Source organism: Polyergus mexicanus, unplaced genomic scaffold, assembly GCF_030449975.1.
Source record: "Polyergus mexicanus isolate NDT 795.1 unplaced genomic scaffold, iyPolMexi1.0 SCAF_6, whole genome shotgun sequence".
Classification (NCBI taxonomy): domain Eukaryota; kingdom Metazoa; phylum Arthropoda; class Insecta; order Hymenoptera; family Formicidae; genus Polyergus; species Polyergus mexicanus.
This window is the reverse complement of record NW_027223326.1, coordinates 6,999,144-7,013,137: the sequence shown is the minus strand read 5'-3', so window position 1 is coordinate 7,013,137 and position 13,994 is coordinate 6,999,144. Positions and strand designations below refer to the sequence as shown.

General features: G+C 33.1%; 1 protein-coding gene across 11 annotated transcripts in view; it reads right to left on the bottom strand.

Annotated features, from left to right (window-relative positions):
• The window catches only part of LOC138933905 (growth factor receptor-bound protein 14), a 375,103-nt gene that overhangs the window by 229,289 nt on the left and 131,820 nt on the right, over positions 1-13,994 (bottom strand). For 4 of the 11 annotated variants that reach the window (XM_070297108.1, XM_070297109.1, XM_070297104.1 and 1 more), the window contains one exon: positions 13,815-13,894. The exons of the other annotated variants lie outside the window; for them this stretch is intronic. In XM_070297108.1, coding sequence (XP_070153209.1) covers positions 13,815-13,894 — 80 coding nt within the window. The remainder of the gene's footprint in view (positions 1-13,814; positions 13,895-13,994) is intronic. 11 annotated transcript variants of the gene reach the window in all.

Genomic DNA, 13,994 nt, shown 5'->3' with positions numbered 1-13,994 from the left:
ACGCGACAACAAATAACCACAAAACCACAAATGTAACGAAATTAACTTTTGGAGGTTATATTTGGTTATATTCTGCGTATCGTCTGCTAAAAAGGTCGCATCCACTCCTCAAGGAAGCTCGTGACATTCCTTGAGATAAGGGAGCCAATAAGATTCCTTGTTCGGTCAAGGAAAGTTTATGAAACGTGGAACGAGGAACAAGGAATCCTTATTCCTCAAGGACGGATTATGAATACGGGTATTAAGTAGCCGCGTCAAGGAACATATTAATAACATAAAAATGCACGCAAGTAATCTTTCCGTAATTAGCAAATGCAAATTAGAATCTGATCACGACTTCGATTGGTCATGTAAGAAAAACATGTAAGAAAGAGAGAAATAGCTGAAATGTTCTTTGTTAAAAAATATGACAACATTATTAATTCTCAAAAGGACACAGAGAATTTAAATAACATACACGATAGATTAATAAAGATCGTTTAAGTCTTTCTCGGTATCTGAAACAGAGAGGTTGACACAGTGTCATTATGACATATCGATTCTTCTCTTTCAACTTTTTAACTATAACGCAGCTACATAATTTCGTTTATTTCATTTCTGTAACGTGATTATCATTATGTTCATTTGATAAGGACCAAAACCATATATGGTCGAAACGTCGTGATGTAACAATCAAACAATAAATTAGTTTGGTCGATGTAAACACTCGTCTATTATTCTTTTATAAATGTTTACCTTTACAGAGATATATTTATTTGAGTTTCTAATTTGTGAAATGGACGAATTGCAACAAATGTGAAATTTAACAGAAATAATATAATAAATATATTATAATATTGTAGAATATTTTCTCTGTATTCCTTGTACATTTACATTTATACATACAGGGTGTCCCATTTTAAAGGACCCACTCAAATATCTCAAAAACACTGCGTTAAATCGAAAAATGTTCCAAACAAAAGTTGCAAAAAAAAAACAAATAATTGTTTAAAAAAATACATTGTAAATAATTTTCTTAAAAACAATTTTTTTTTTATATTAATTGATTTGTCTCATTATTCTGTACATAGAAATATTACGGTAAGATTATCAAAAACTAAATATTTTACGAGATATTTAATTTTTTATATCAAAATATGTCAGATTAAAATATAAAATTACTCAAAAAGTACTTAATAAAAAAATACTTTGTTATAGTGTTTTGGAAAGCTCTCTATATCAGCTACAAGAATACTGAATAAAAAATGGGGGTTTCCATTTAAGATTTTAAAATTGACCTTCACATGACCTTCAAATGATTTTCCAAGGTCAAATCATTATCACCATCTTATGGCCCCCTTGAAGCCACACAACTTTTGTTTGAAACATTTTTCGATTTAACGCAGTGTTTCTGAGATATTTGAGTGGGTCCTTTAAAATGGGATACCCTGTATATTCCTTATATATACTTTAGAATCAATCGCGAAAGGAATCTCTGTCGTGGATTACGAGAACGTTGGGAGTATAATCTGTAAACTGTAACAGGACCGAGTGCGAGGGCAGACTCTCGAATTAGCGGGCCACGTTGACCGTTTATTGCGGCAATTAATTAACTCGCCCGGTATGCGGTATGCAAATGTGCGAAGCGCGTAATGTTGTGAGCATCGCTGATTGCAGTTGCCTCCGCGCGACATTTTCGGAGATTGCATGAATGAAATCGGCGAATAACGTGTGATAAATTCTCCAATAATCAATTTTTATACTTTAATTTTATTACTTTTTATACTTTGAATTTAAAAAAAAAATAAACGCTGTAATTATAGTGATGAGATATTTCTTTCTTTCTTTCTTTTTTTTTTGCCCGATATTATAAATTCATTTATTTCTCGTTCAAGCAATGTGACTACTGGAAGATAGAAAATATGTGAGAATATGCTCTCTTTCTTTCCTCATAAAAAGAGGATACATGTATCTGGGAATAAGATCTGGATAAATATCTGGGAATTGAGAAAGAAATACATTTCTTGGTATCAAGAAAGGTACACAGAGATTCTCTTCTTAATTCCAAGCTATACATGTGTAAATTTTATCCTATAGTAACGTAGATCGCTAGTTTCACAACCGTGACCGCAGCCTTGGCCTACTCGCGCCTCTACCTATTTATCTACCAAAATGTACATACATAATTATTTCATTGCTCCTTTGTAACAATTTGCCTATTGTTACATATATCCGCAACCGTAATCTCTGCTTTTACAGACACATCTAATTTTGCGAGGAATAGCGAAAAATATTAACGACGCATCTCTGGCTGTTTCTTGTGTATGTTTCTCCTACCATTGCAACATTTTTCAATGAATTAAATGTTGTTTGTAAAAAATAATCCAAACTTTAAATTTAATATACAGGGTGTTCCATTTTAAAAGTTCTACCCTCATAACTTTTCGGGATCAACGTTTGAAGAAAAACGACACGGATAAAAATTCTAGGGAACAAAGGGGGCTATCTAATAGTGATCTTGGATTTGACATTAAAGGTCATTTTCAAGGTCATTTGAAGGTCAACTTCCGTTTTTCAAATGGAACCCCCTATTTTTCATTACATATTCTTGTAGCTTATCTCGAGAGCTTTCCAAAACACTATAATAAAGTATTTTTTAAGTTATTTTATATTTTAATCTGACATATCTTGATGCAAAAAATTAAATATCTCGTAAAATGTTTAGTTTTCGATAATCTTACCGTAATACTTACTTCTAATTTTCTTAAAAACAATTATTTTTTTATACCAATTGATTTGTCTCATTATTCTGTACATAAAAGTATTACGGTAAGATTATCGAAAACTGAATATTTTACGAAATATTTTATTTTTTATATCAAAATATGTCAGATTAAAATAACTCAAAAAGTACTTAATGAAAAAATCCTTTATTATAGTTTTTTTTTTAAAGCTCTCGAGATAAGGTACAAGAATATGTAACGAAAAATAGATGATTCCATTTAAAAAACGGAAGTTGACCTTCAAATGACCTTGAAAATGACCTTTAATGTCAAATCCAAGGTCATTATCAGATAGCCCCCTTTGTTCCCTACAACTTTTATCCGAGTCGTTTTCCTTCAAACGTTGATCGCGAAAAGTTATGAAGGTGAAAATTTTAAAATTGGACACCCTGTATATATTTTGCCAACAAAAATTTAGTCAACGAAAATGATCTACGATTAGTTGGTGCTTATCTGTATACAGGTTGAAACAAATATTCTGACCAGACTTTGACATTTTATAGGAAATTTTAATCTGAAAAAAAGTTTCCTGTAAACATGGGTCGAAAAATGCTTCCTTAAAAAGTTAGCGCCCAAAAACCTCACAGTTATTTAAAAAATTTTTTACAAATGTCAGGAGAAGTATGAGTTTTTTTAACAAAAAGTATCGAAACAAAAGTTGTAGAGAATTAAATTATCTTTCAAATGAGATCAAAATGATTATAGTAAGTTCCAAGAAATTTATTAAGTTTCATTTTCTTCTCACCCTCTGCTCTTGTTTTCATCGTCCTATAGTGATTGATTTAAACAACGTAGAAAAGTAAAATTTTTTTACTGGAATAACCAACAAGCAAGACAAACATTAAAAAATTAGCTAAGGCCATAACAGCATAAATGAAGAATATTTTTAAAAAGCTCTACCTTCGAGATAGCCAAAAGAGCATTTGTTTGTACAATTGAAACTGGTTATCTCAAAATCTTTGGGACGTACTACAATCATGTTGATCTCATTTAAAAGAGAATTTCTTAAATTCTCTACAACTTTTGTTTTAATATTTTTTGTTAAAAAAAAACGCATATTTTCCCTCATATTTGTAAAATGTTTATCGAAAACTTTTTCTTCAGAATTAAATTTCCTACAAAATCTCAAAGTCTGGCCGGAATGTTTGGATCCACCCTGTACATCTGCTTGTCAGCGAACAGTTTTCGCTGCTTCGTAAATCGGACTGAAATAATTTCGTTCAGTGGATGTTATTTGTATGGAAGTTGCGAGAGAATATTTCGTTTTCTCTTCTCGAGAGAGAGAGAGAGAGAGAGAGAGAGTCTTGGGTGTCATAATTCCGAATGTCTATATTTACGAAGCAACGGATCCCTAATCACTATTGTCACGGTGATAACACGTTATCTCATGTCGATATCGTAAAGGAGCTTTGGACACCTCGACGTGGATGTTTCCCTGAGTCATGCTCGCTCGTAAGTTACGTGGTATGCGGGCATCTACCTGTCAAGATGACGAAACCGGGTCGTTCCATAAGCACAAGCCGGAACGTGCGCAGTCGCACCCGAGAAAAATAACACACAGGCAATAATGGGGAGAAACCTGTCTCTCTCTCTCTCTCTCTCTCTCTCTCTCTCTCATACCCTATCTCGCTCATTTATCTCGTTCGAGCGCGGAATTTTATCTGTCCCATGATCAAAAGGACTTTAACAATCGAAGGAGGGAATCGATAAGTTATGCGTTGGAAAGACAATGCTTGTTGATCATCCTGACGTTGTACCATGATAAACAAGAGCGCGAATGACCTTATCCTTAGGGAAAAGTACATGAAAATAAGAAAACAATGAGACATATATCGCAGAGAAACGAATATACGAAAATATCGATGTCTTGAGCAACGAGAAACGACGACTATATCCCAATGAAAACAAGCAGTTCCCTTTACATTCTCGCGCAATACTGATTCTATTGTATAATCGCAGTAGAATAACAAGATAAATGTCATATATCACACACAAACTGAAATATACAGGGTGTCCCATTTTAAAGGACCCATTCAAATATCTCAGAAACACTGCGTTAAATCGAAAAATGTTTCAAACAAAGGTTGTGTGGCTTCAAGGGGGCCATAAGATGGTAACAATGATTTGACCTTGGAAAATCATTTGAAGGTCATGTGAAGGTCAACTTTAAAATCTTAAATAGAAACCCCCATTTTTTATTTAGTATTCTTGTAGCTGACATCGAGAGCTTTCCAAAACACTAGAATAAAGTATTTTTTCATTAAGTACTTTTTGAGTTATTTTATATTTTAATCTGACATCTTTTGATATAAAAAATTAAATATCTCATAAAATAGTTAGTTTTTGATAATCTTATCGTAATACTTTTGTGTACAGAATAATGATACAAATCAATTAGTATAAAAAAATAAGTTTTTAAAAAAATTATTTACGATGTATTTTTTTAAACAATTATTTTTTTTTTTTTTTTTTTTTGCACTAATTGATTTGTCTCATTATTCTGTACATAAAAGTATTACGGTAAGATGATCGAAAACTGAATATTTTACGAGATATTTAATTTTTTATATCAAAATATGTCAGATTAAAATATAAAATAACACAAAAAGTACTTAATGAAAAAATACTTTATTATAGTGTTTTGGAAAGCTCTCGATGTCAGCTACAAGAATGCTAAATAAAAAATGGGGGTTTCCATTTAAGATTTTAAAATTGACCTTCACATGACCTTTAAATGATTTTCCAAGGTCAAATCATTGTCACCATCTTATGGCCCCCTTGAAGCCACGCAACTTTTGTTTGAAACATTTTTCGATTTAACGCGGTGTTTCTGAGATATTTGAGTGGGTCCTTTAAACTGGGACACCCTGTATACCATTTATCGAGAAAATATTTTTAAAATAATCTAGATCCTCTGATGTCTCTTCAAATAATCGAAATGTGTCGACGTAAAATTAAAAATGAAAGATTCGAATCGCGCATCGAGATTTATCGAATTCGACAATTGAAACTGCAATGTCCATCTCGCTGTTACCGTGGCGAGGCAAATATTTCGGAAGAGTGGAGACAGCCTATGCAAGGTGGATCGATAAGAACCCAAGGCAGGCCGAGCTGACTAGGTCGAGCTCGAACGTGTTTTGGCGGCCGCCCCGATTCGTACACCTACACGGCCAGGGTGCAATTTTCAGCGCGTTCTCGCTTCCTCCGACGGCGTGAATAACAAAAAATTCCATATGACTCCGAACCGTAAACATCCGATTGTGGCAAAAAATAATGATAACAAATACGAGAATAATTTATAATTTAACATTTATCTAGAATATTCAAAATTTAGATTATTAATATATATGTCAGAAATAGTTTGATGTAAACACTGGCTTAAAAGTTCAATTATTTATCACTACAAAAAAGAATATTGATTACAGACGACTGACTTCGACTACGTTTATGCGAAAATTATAATTTTGTAGAAAAAGATTATCCGAAAACTGCTGGAAAATCTGAAAATCTTTATAATATATATAATACAAAAAAAATATGTAATTTTATTCATAAATTTATAAAATCTAAGATCGCGCCTTTCTGATTTAATTTGATACTAAACCAAGAAATTTAAATTGACCTATTTAAATTATCCAATAATCCACACATCTAATTTATAATTTAATATTTATCTAATATATTTAAAATTTATATTATTATGTATATAATATATCTTAGAAATATATTGTTTGATGTAAACACTGGCTTAAAAGTTTAATTATTTATCACTAAAAAAAAGAATATTGATTACAGACGACCGATTTCGACTACTTTTATGCGAAAATTGTAATTTTGAAGAAAAAAATAATCCAATAATCCACATATCTTATTTATAATTTAACATTTATCTAGTATATTTAAAATTCATATTATTAATATATCTTAGAAATTGTATGATGTAAACACTGGCTTAAAAGTTTAATTATTTATTACTATAAAAAAGAATACTGATTGCAGACGATTGACCGAAGAAAAAAAAAATTCAATAATTCGTAGCAAATCTTAAAATCTTTATAATATATATAATAAAATACAAATATGTATTAAAAAAAAAAAAAAAGTAATTTTATTCATATATTTATAAAATCTAAGATTGCGACATTTCGATTTAATTTCACACCAATCCAAGACATTCGAATTGACCTATTTAAATTCTTTAATAATCCACATCTAATCTGTTTTTTTTTTCAGCGAAGAAAAAATTTCTTCAATATGTCCGAGTTTCCAGAAGAACGACGACAACTATGATGAGATGAGTCGCTGCATGTGAAACAAGCTTGATTCTTGCGAGAGCGGACCATCATTTTCTCGCGGCAGGGCATTATAAAAATATCCGGCGTTATAAGTTAGTCGTGCATAAATAAATAAAGGACGACGGCCCGTTCAAGAGAGGTGTAATCACGAGCCATAACCCGGTATCATTGCTGGCCGATCGCGGACTATAATATTCCCCGCCCTCGTCCTTTCTCCTACCATCGAGCCTCGTAAAATGCGTACCTACGTCGACTCCCGTCGACTCGTTATTTCGTTCGTTTGACCGACTGACATTGCTCATTAAGCTGCCCATCATTCCACCGATACCGCTCGACAGGGGGAAAAGAACGGAACAAGAATGTTTTGTGGGCATCAAGCATCTTGACTTACGAGTTTCACGGTGGAGGAAAAAAAAAAATAAAAAAATTTATAGAAACCTTCCGGTATTCGTCAGCAAATGTTTAATAATATCAGATATATCGAGACATCAATTTTATCGATTGTTCAAGCAACGCCCGAAGACAGGAATATAAAAAGAAGAAAAGCGCCAACCGACCGTAAATTAGATCAGCATCACATATAGGTGGTAGTCTGATAATCGAGTAAAGGTATTTACGAAACAGAGTCAATTTAATCTCGAAGATGCGAGACGGATTTTTACAATCATTTAAAAAAAAAATAAAAAAAAATCGCCGACCGATACTTTTCTGACAACTAACAAGAACGATTGGCCATGCGCCAGGACCGCTGTCTGTCTCTAAGGGAGGGAGAAAAAAAAAGAAGAAGAAGAAGAAGAAGAAGAAGCGATTCGTTCAGGTCGCTGATGGTCTTCTCATCGTCTTCGCTTCACGAACCGTTTATATTGTCGACTTTCGGAAACAAGTCGATCCGTAAACACTCTCGAAAGGTCTGCGCAAAATGCGTTTTCGAGCGTTTCCTTAATCTAAGTATGTAACCGTATAAAACCAATGTCGAAAGAAACTAAATCTTCCATGATTCGTCAAAATAGGTTTTATTATCTCGGTATTAGTTGAAACGAGGGGGGTGCGTCTCACTGTCGCAATAGGGGTGTACATTTTTTCTGGAATTACTTACGCATTACGCCGCATTACTTCGTATTGATTTACAAGTCCTATAGCACAAAACAATAATAACCCAGACAAGATTGAAACGTCTGAAAAAGTAAAAATAATGTCGCTGTAACGTCTTTAGAACGTCTTTTAGATGCGCGCGAATAATTCTCTGAAATTCAAATTTACGATTACTTATCAATATTTCAGATAAATAGATAACAAGCGCAAAAAAAAAAGATAACTTTTTTAATTTAATGAAATAAATTAATAATCGACGCTATGTTGGTCTTGTGATACAAAATGCAGCCGATTGTCTACAGATAAATTTATTACGAGTAAGAGGAATATTCGGAGAAATGTCATTTGAAACATTTAAAAAAGAAGTAAATAAAAGGAGTGCCCCAACCTAAGGGCCAATAAATAAATGAAAAAGACTCAAAATAATGACCCTTCATATGAAAGTACGTCTTCTATACAAGTTGAACTCGAATGTAAATTTTTTTCCGTCGCATTACTTAAAATTACATGGCGTATTACGTGAGATTACTTGGGTAATTCCCGGTAATTCGCAATAAATTGTATGTACAAATTTTTGGTAAATGAGAGACACCCCTCGTGAGTTGAAACGATGCGATTTGACGAGAATCTTTTCAACAAGCTCATCCACCGTCCTTTACCGTCAATCTATCAATCATCAATTTTAAAAACGAGTTTCACGTACCTCAAGGACGTATTACGTGAAAACTTCGATCGCGCGATTACTCTTGGTCGCATTAACAAATTAGAAAGCCAGCTCGTTATATGTAGCGAAATGTACAGGGTATCCCATTTTAAAGGACCCACTCAAATATCTCAGAAACACTGCGTTAAATCGAAAAATGTTTCAAACAAAAGTTGTGTGGCTTCAAGGGGGCCATAAGATGGTGACAATGATTTGACCTTGGAAAATCATTTGAAGGTCATGTGAAGGTCAACTTTAAAATCTTAAATGGAAACCCCCATTTTTTCAGTATTCTTGTAGCTGACATCGAGAGCTTTCCAAAACATTATAATAAAGTATTTTTTCATTAAATACTTTTTGAGTTATTTTATATTTTAATCTGACATATTTTGATATAAAAAAATTAAATATCTCATAAAATATTCAGTTTTCGATCATCTTACCGTAATACTTTTATGTACAGAATAATGAGACAAATCAATATACATAATTACAGGAATTAATATAATATATTTTTCAAATTCTTTAAATTAACTCAAACGAATCTTGTACATAAAAATTAAATTCCTTAAGATTTTTTGCTAGTATAATTAAATTAATTCCTGTGATTATACATATTAATATATATATATTAAATGTATATATTAAATATATATATATATATATATATATATATATATATATATTAAATATATAAATCTTAAGGAATTTAATTTTTATGTACAAGATTCGTTTGAGTTAATTTAAAGAATTTGAAAAATATAATGCAATTCTTTCATCCCCCCCGCAAATTAATTAAATATTATATATAAAACATATTCAAACAATAATAAAAAAATCTGTCCTAAAATTAAAAAATTCCGAAGAAATTTAAAAAGAATTTCAAAAACGCAGGAAAGTTTGCGCGTTCGATTCTAGCCCCGAAGGATATTAATAATCATAAAATTTGCCGCGGGACGATCCCACGAAAATACGAAACGTCCAACACCACGTCGATTGCAATCCCCAAGCGACAATCGCAGATCGCGTTCTACGTCAAAATCGGCCGTCGATGAAAGACGCGGCGGCGGCGGCGGCGGTCCTTATTAAAAGACCACAATAACCGAAGATCCCGTCGTTGCGAAAGCCAGCCCAAGGACCACCATGGAGTATATCACAAGGAGCTCTTTACGCAACGATCGATCGATCTATCCTCTCTGTCTCAAAATCAGAGATATCCAGACTCCGCGCGATATATACGGAGCCGGTGTGCAAGAAGCGTAAACGAGTGATGCCAACGTGTGACGCCAACGGGGATCTCGGGGTCGCAATCAAATGTCCCGTCGATTCCCGAAGTCGCTACTGTCGCGTTGCTGTAACAATAAATCGATATTCGTGGGACGATACCAGAATTCTTTGCTAGATAAATGCGAAATCTTGACTCTTTTCCAACCCGTTCGTATCATTATTCTCTCATTTGAAAACATTAGATTTTTATATTATTATACTTATAATATATTTATATATAAATTATATAAATCGTGTAGAAAAGAGAGAGGAAAGGGATGCCGATAATATAAATGAAAATAATAGGTACGAATGAGTTAAGGAAAATATTTAAAACAATTATATTTAGAAAAATAGGTCCAACCCTTCGTAGATAATTTCGAAAAATGCAGCAAAATAAATTTTTGTGGGTGTGTGTGTGTGTGTGTGTATGAGCTATGCGCTACAGCGTTGAAATGTCATCAAATATGCGTGGGTTTCTGTGAAAGCGCACTTTTAAGATAAAAGGAAATCTTTTCTTCGACAGGAGATAAAACAAACGCTCGATTGATATCTAACAATATCGACATATCGAATTGACCCTGTCCTAAAATACCGCGAGAAATCTTACCGTAAGAGAATATTTCGAAATATCGCGCTCCACCTGTGCCATCAATTCTTACGGTGGCGCCTTGATATTCCGAATCTAAGATATTCCGAAAATCTATGAACGAGTATAAGTCATAAATTGAGAAATATCTTACATCTGTATTTATTTACCCAGATTTTGATAATCTTAGAACTTGGGGAAAAAAAAAACTTATAAAATAAAGAGACAAAGAGAGAGAGAAGGGGACAATTAAAAGATATTTATAAACATTGTCAAATAAAATATAATATCGTGATATATGTATAATCGATCAAAATTACACGCACATGTTACTGATATTTTTTGACACGTCAATCTCGTTCATACATTAATAAACCCGTTTGTTAATTTTTAACCTGAATCAGTTTTATCATCTATTTGTTATAAATAAAATTCTTTTTATAAATAAAAATCTTCTTATACATAAAAATATTACGTACTGAACGAAGGAAAAGAAAAAGTTCATCAAAATCCGGGTATCCTATCTAAAATCAGAAGAGAATAAATTATCGTGCAAGCAAGACACACGGACGCACCGCTTGGTGCGACAAGAGTGACGTGCGGCAGGACGCGTCACGTGGCGTCGTTCGCCGCGACGTTGATCGACTTCTCGTTCACGTGACCTGACAACGCTCATGGATAAACCAATCGTTCGCCAGTGTATAACACATTTACGCATTCCAGTTTGCACGTAGGACTTTGCTGTACGCGTCATTCATTGACAAAAGTGTGATAAATACATAAAAAAAAAGAAGAAGAAGAAGAAGAAGAAGAAAAGCAGAAGAAGAAAAGAAGAAGAAGAAAAGAAGAAGAAGAAAAGAAGAAGAAGAAAAGAAGAAGAAGAATAGGAGGAGGAGGAGGAGGAGGAGGAGGAGGAGGAGGAGGAGGAGGAAGAAGAAGAAGAAGAAGAAGCAGGAGAGAGAGAGAGAGAGAGAGAGAGAGAAGATACGAGCTAATTGCGAAAAGGCGATAAAAGATAAAGTTATGTTTTTTCAAAGGTCTTCGCGAAATATTTCCTCTGATTATCAGGTGAAATTAGTATATTATCAGCGGATATCGTCGCCAAATGTCGACGATAATAAGTATGTGTTTCTTATTTTCGAAAAGCGATCCGATATAACAGGGTGTTTCCTCAAATCTTGTAAAAGGATTCCCTGATTTTCCAGATACTTTTGTTCAAAATTCCAGGTAAAAAGAATATTTTCAAGATGCTTCTTTTGTTTCAACTTTTGAAATAAATCTTTTTACTGGACGCGTTTTTTAATGCTAAATTCTAGTAATCAAAAATTACAATAAAGAACTATATACTGCATATATTCGATATTTTGTTAAGATATCAAGTATAATATAAATAGAGAGAGATAGATATACATGGTGTCCCGAATTTAAATGGCAAAACTTTAAGAGCGTGTAGGGTGTAGGGGACCGAAAGACTAAGACAGGAAGTCCTTTTTTAGAGGTTTGCTCGTTTTTGCTCCATTTTAGAGAAAATCGCAAAAATTCAATCTCTCATTGTCAGTTGCTCTCTTGAGTTGATTGGCACCGAATAAACTTTCTGCTTCAAGGTTCCTTACATATGTAAACACTTGACGTGTTATCCTTTACGGTGTCAATCAATTTAAGAGAACAATTAAGAGACCGAATCAAAGATGCAGTGCACCAAATATCACTAGAACAATGTCTAGCTGCAATTAATGAGGTCGGTGTTAGATGTAATGCTTGCATTGCTGCGAGAGGGCAACATTTCGAACAATATCTGCATTAAATAGATGATAACATAAATAAAATGTAAATAAATAAGTAAAAAAGGCGAAAACTTGTCTTGTTTCTCTTTTTGTGATTTTCTCCAAAATGGAGCAAAAACGAGCAAACCTCTAAAGGACTTTCTGTCTTAGCTTTTCGGTCCTCTAATACGCTCCTCAAGTTTTGCCATTTAAATTGAGGACACTCTGTATATTTAATTCACTTAATTTGTCGACTATTTACGATATAAGAGAAAATTATCGAAGAGAGAATTTAAAAAAAAAAAAAAACCGAGTTCCGATAAAATTCCATGAGAATTCCAGGTACAAAGAAAATCCTTGAGACACCCTAGATAAATTTAGCGCGGTATCTCTTTGGTAAAGAGTGCTCGAGTCAGAAATATATATACAGGGTTTCCCATTTTAAAGGATCCACTCAAATATCTCAGAAACACTGCGTTAAATCGAAAAATGTTTCAAACAAAAGTTGTGTGGCTTCAAGGGGGCCATAAGATGGTGACAATGATTTGACCTTGGAAAATCATTTGAAGGTCATGTGAAGGTCAACTTTAAAATCTTAAATAGAAATCCCCATTTTTTATTTAGTATTCTTGTAGCTGACATCAAGAGCTTTTCAAAACACTATAATAAAGTATCTTTTCATTAAGTAAATACTTTTTGAGTTATTTTATATTTTAATCTGACATATTTTGATATAAAAAATAAAATATCTCGTTAAATATTCAGTTTTCGATAATTTTACCGTAATACTTCTATGTACAGAATAATAAGACAAATTAATTAGTGCCAAAAAAACAAATAATTGTTTAAAAAAATACATTGTAAATAATTTTCTTAAAAACAATTTTTTTTATGCTAATTAATTTGTCTCATTATTCTGTACATGGAAGTATTACGGTAAGATTATCGAAAACTAAATATTTTACGAGATATTTAATTTTTTATATCAAAATATGTCAGATTAGAATATAAAATAACTCAAAAAGTACTTAATGAAAAAATACTTTATTATAGTGTTTTGGAAAGCTCTCGAGATAAGCTACAAGAATACTAAATAAAAAATGGGGGTTTCTATTTAAGATTTTAAAGTTGACCTTCACATGACCTTCAAATGATTTTCCAAGGTCAAATCATTGTCACCATTTTATGGCCCCCTTGAAGCCACACAACTTTTGTTTGAAACATTTTTCGATTTAACGCAGTGTTTCCGAGATATTTGAGTGGGTCCTTTAAAATGGGACACTCTGTATAATTACGCCACGTGTCGAGAGTGACGAGACGAGAAGAGATTTAGATAGTACTCACGGTGGTGCGTGGGATAATTGTTGTTGTTGTTGTTGGACAGAAGCCGCTGGTAATCCATGTTGCGCCGGATGTCGATGATACTACGTGATAAATAGTCGTCCCGTCGTTAATTCGTCGTTTCGCGCACAACAATTCCACCCCCCCGTTTTCTCCCCACACACACTAACAGGCGGAGTTCGC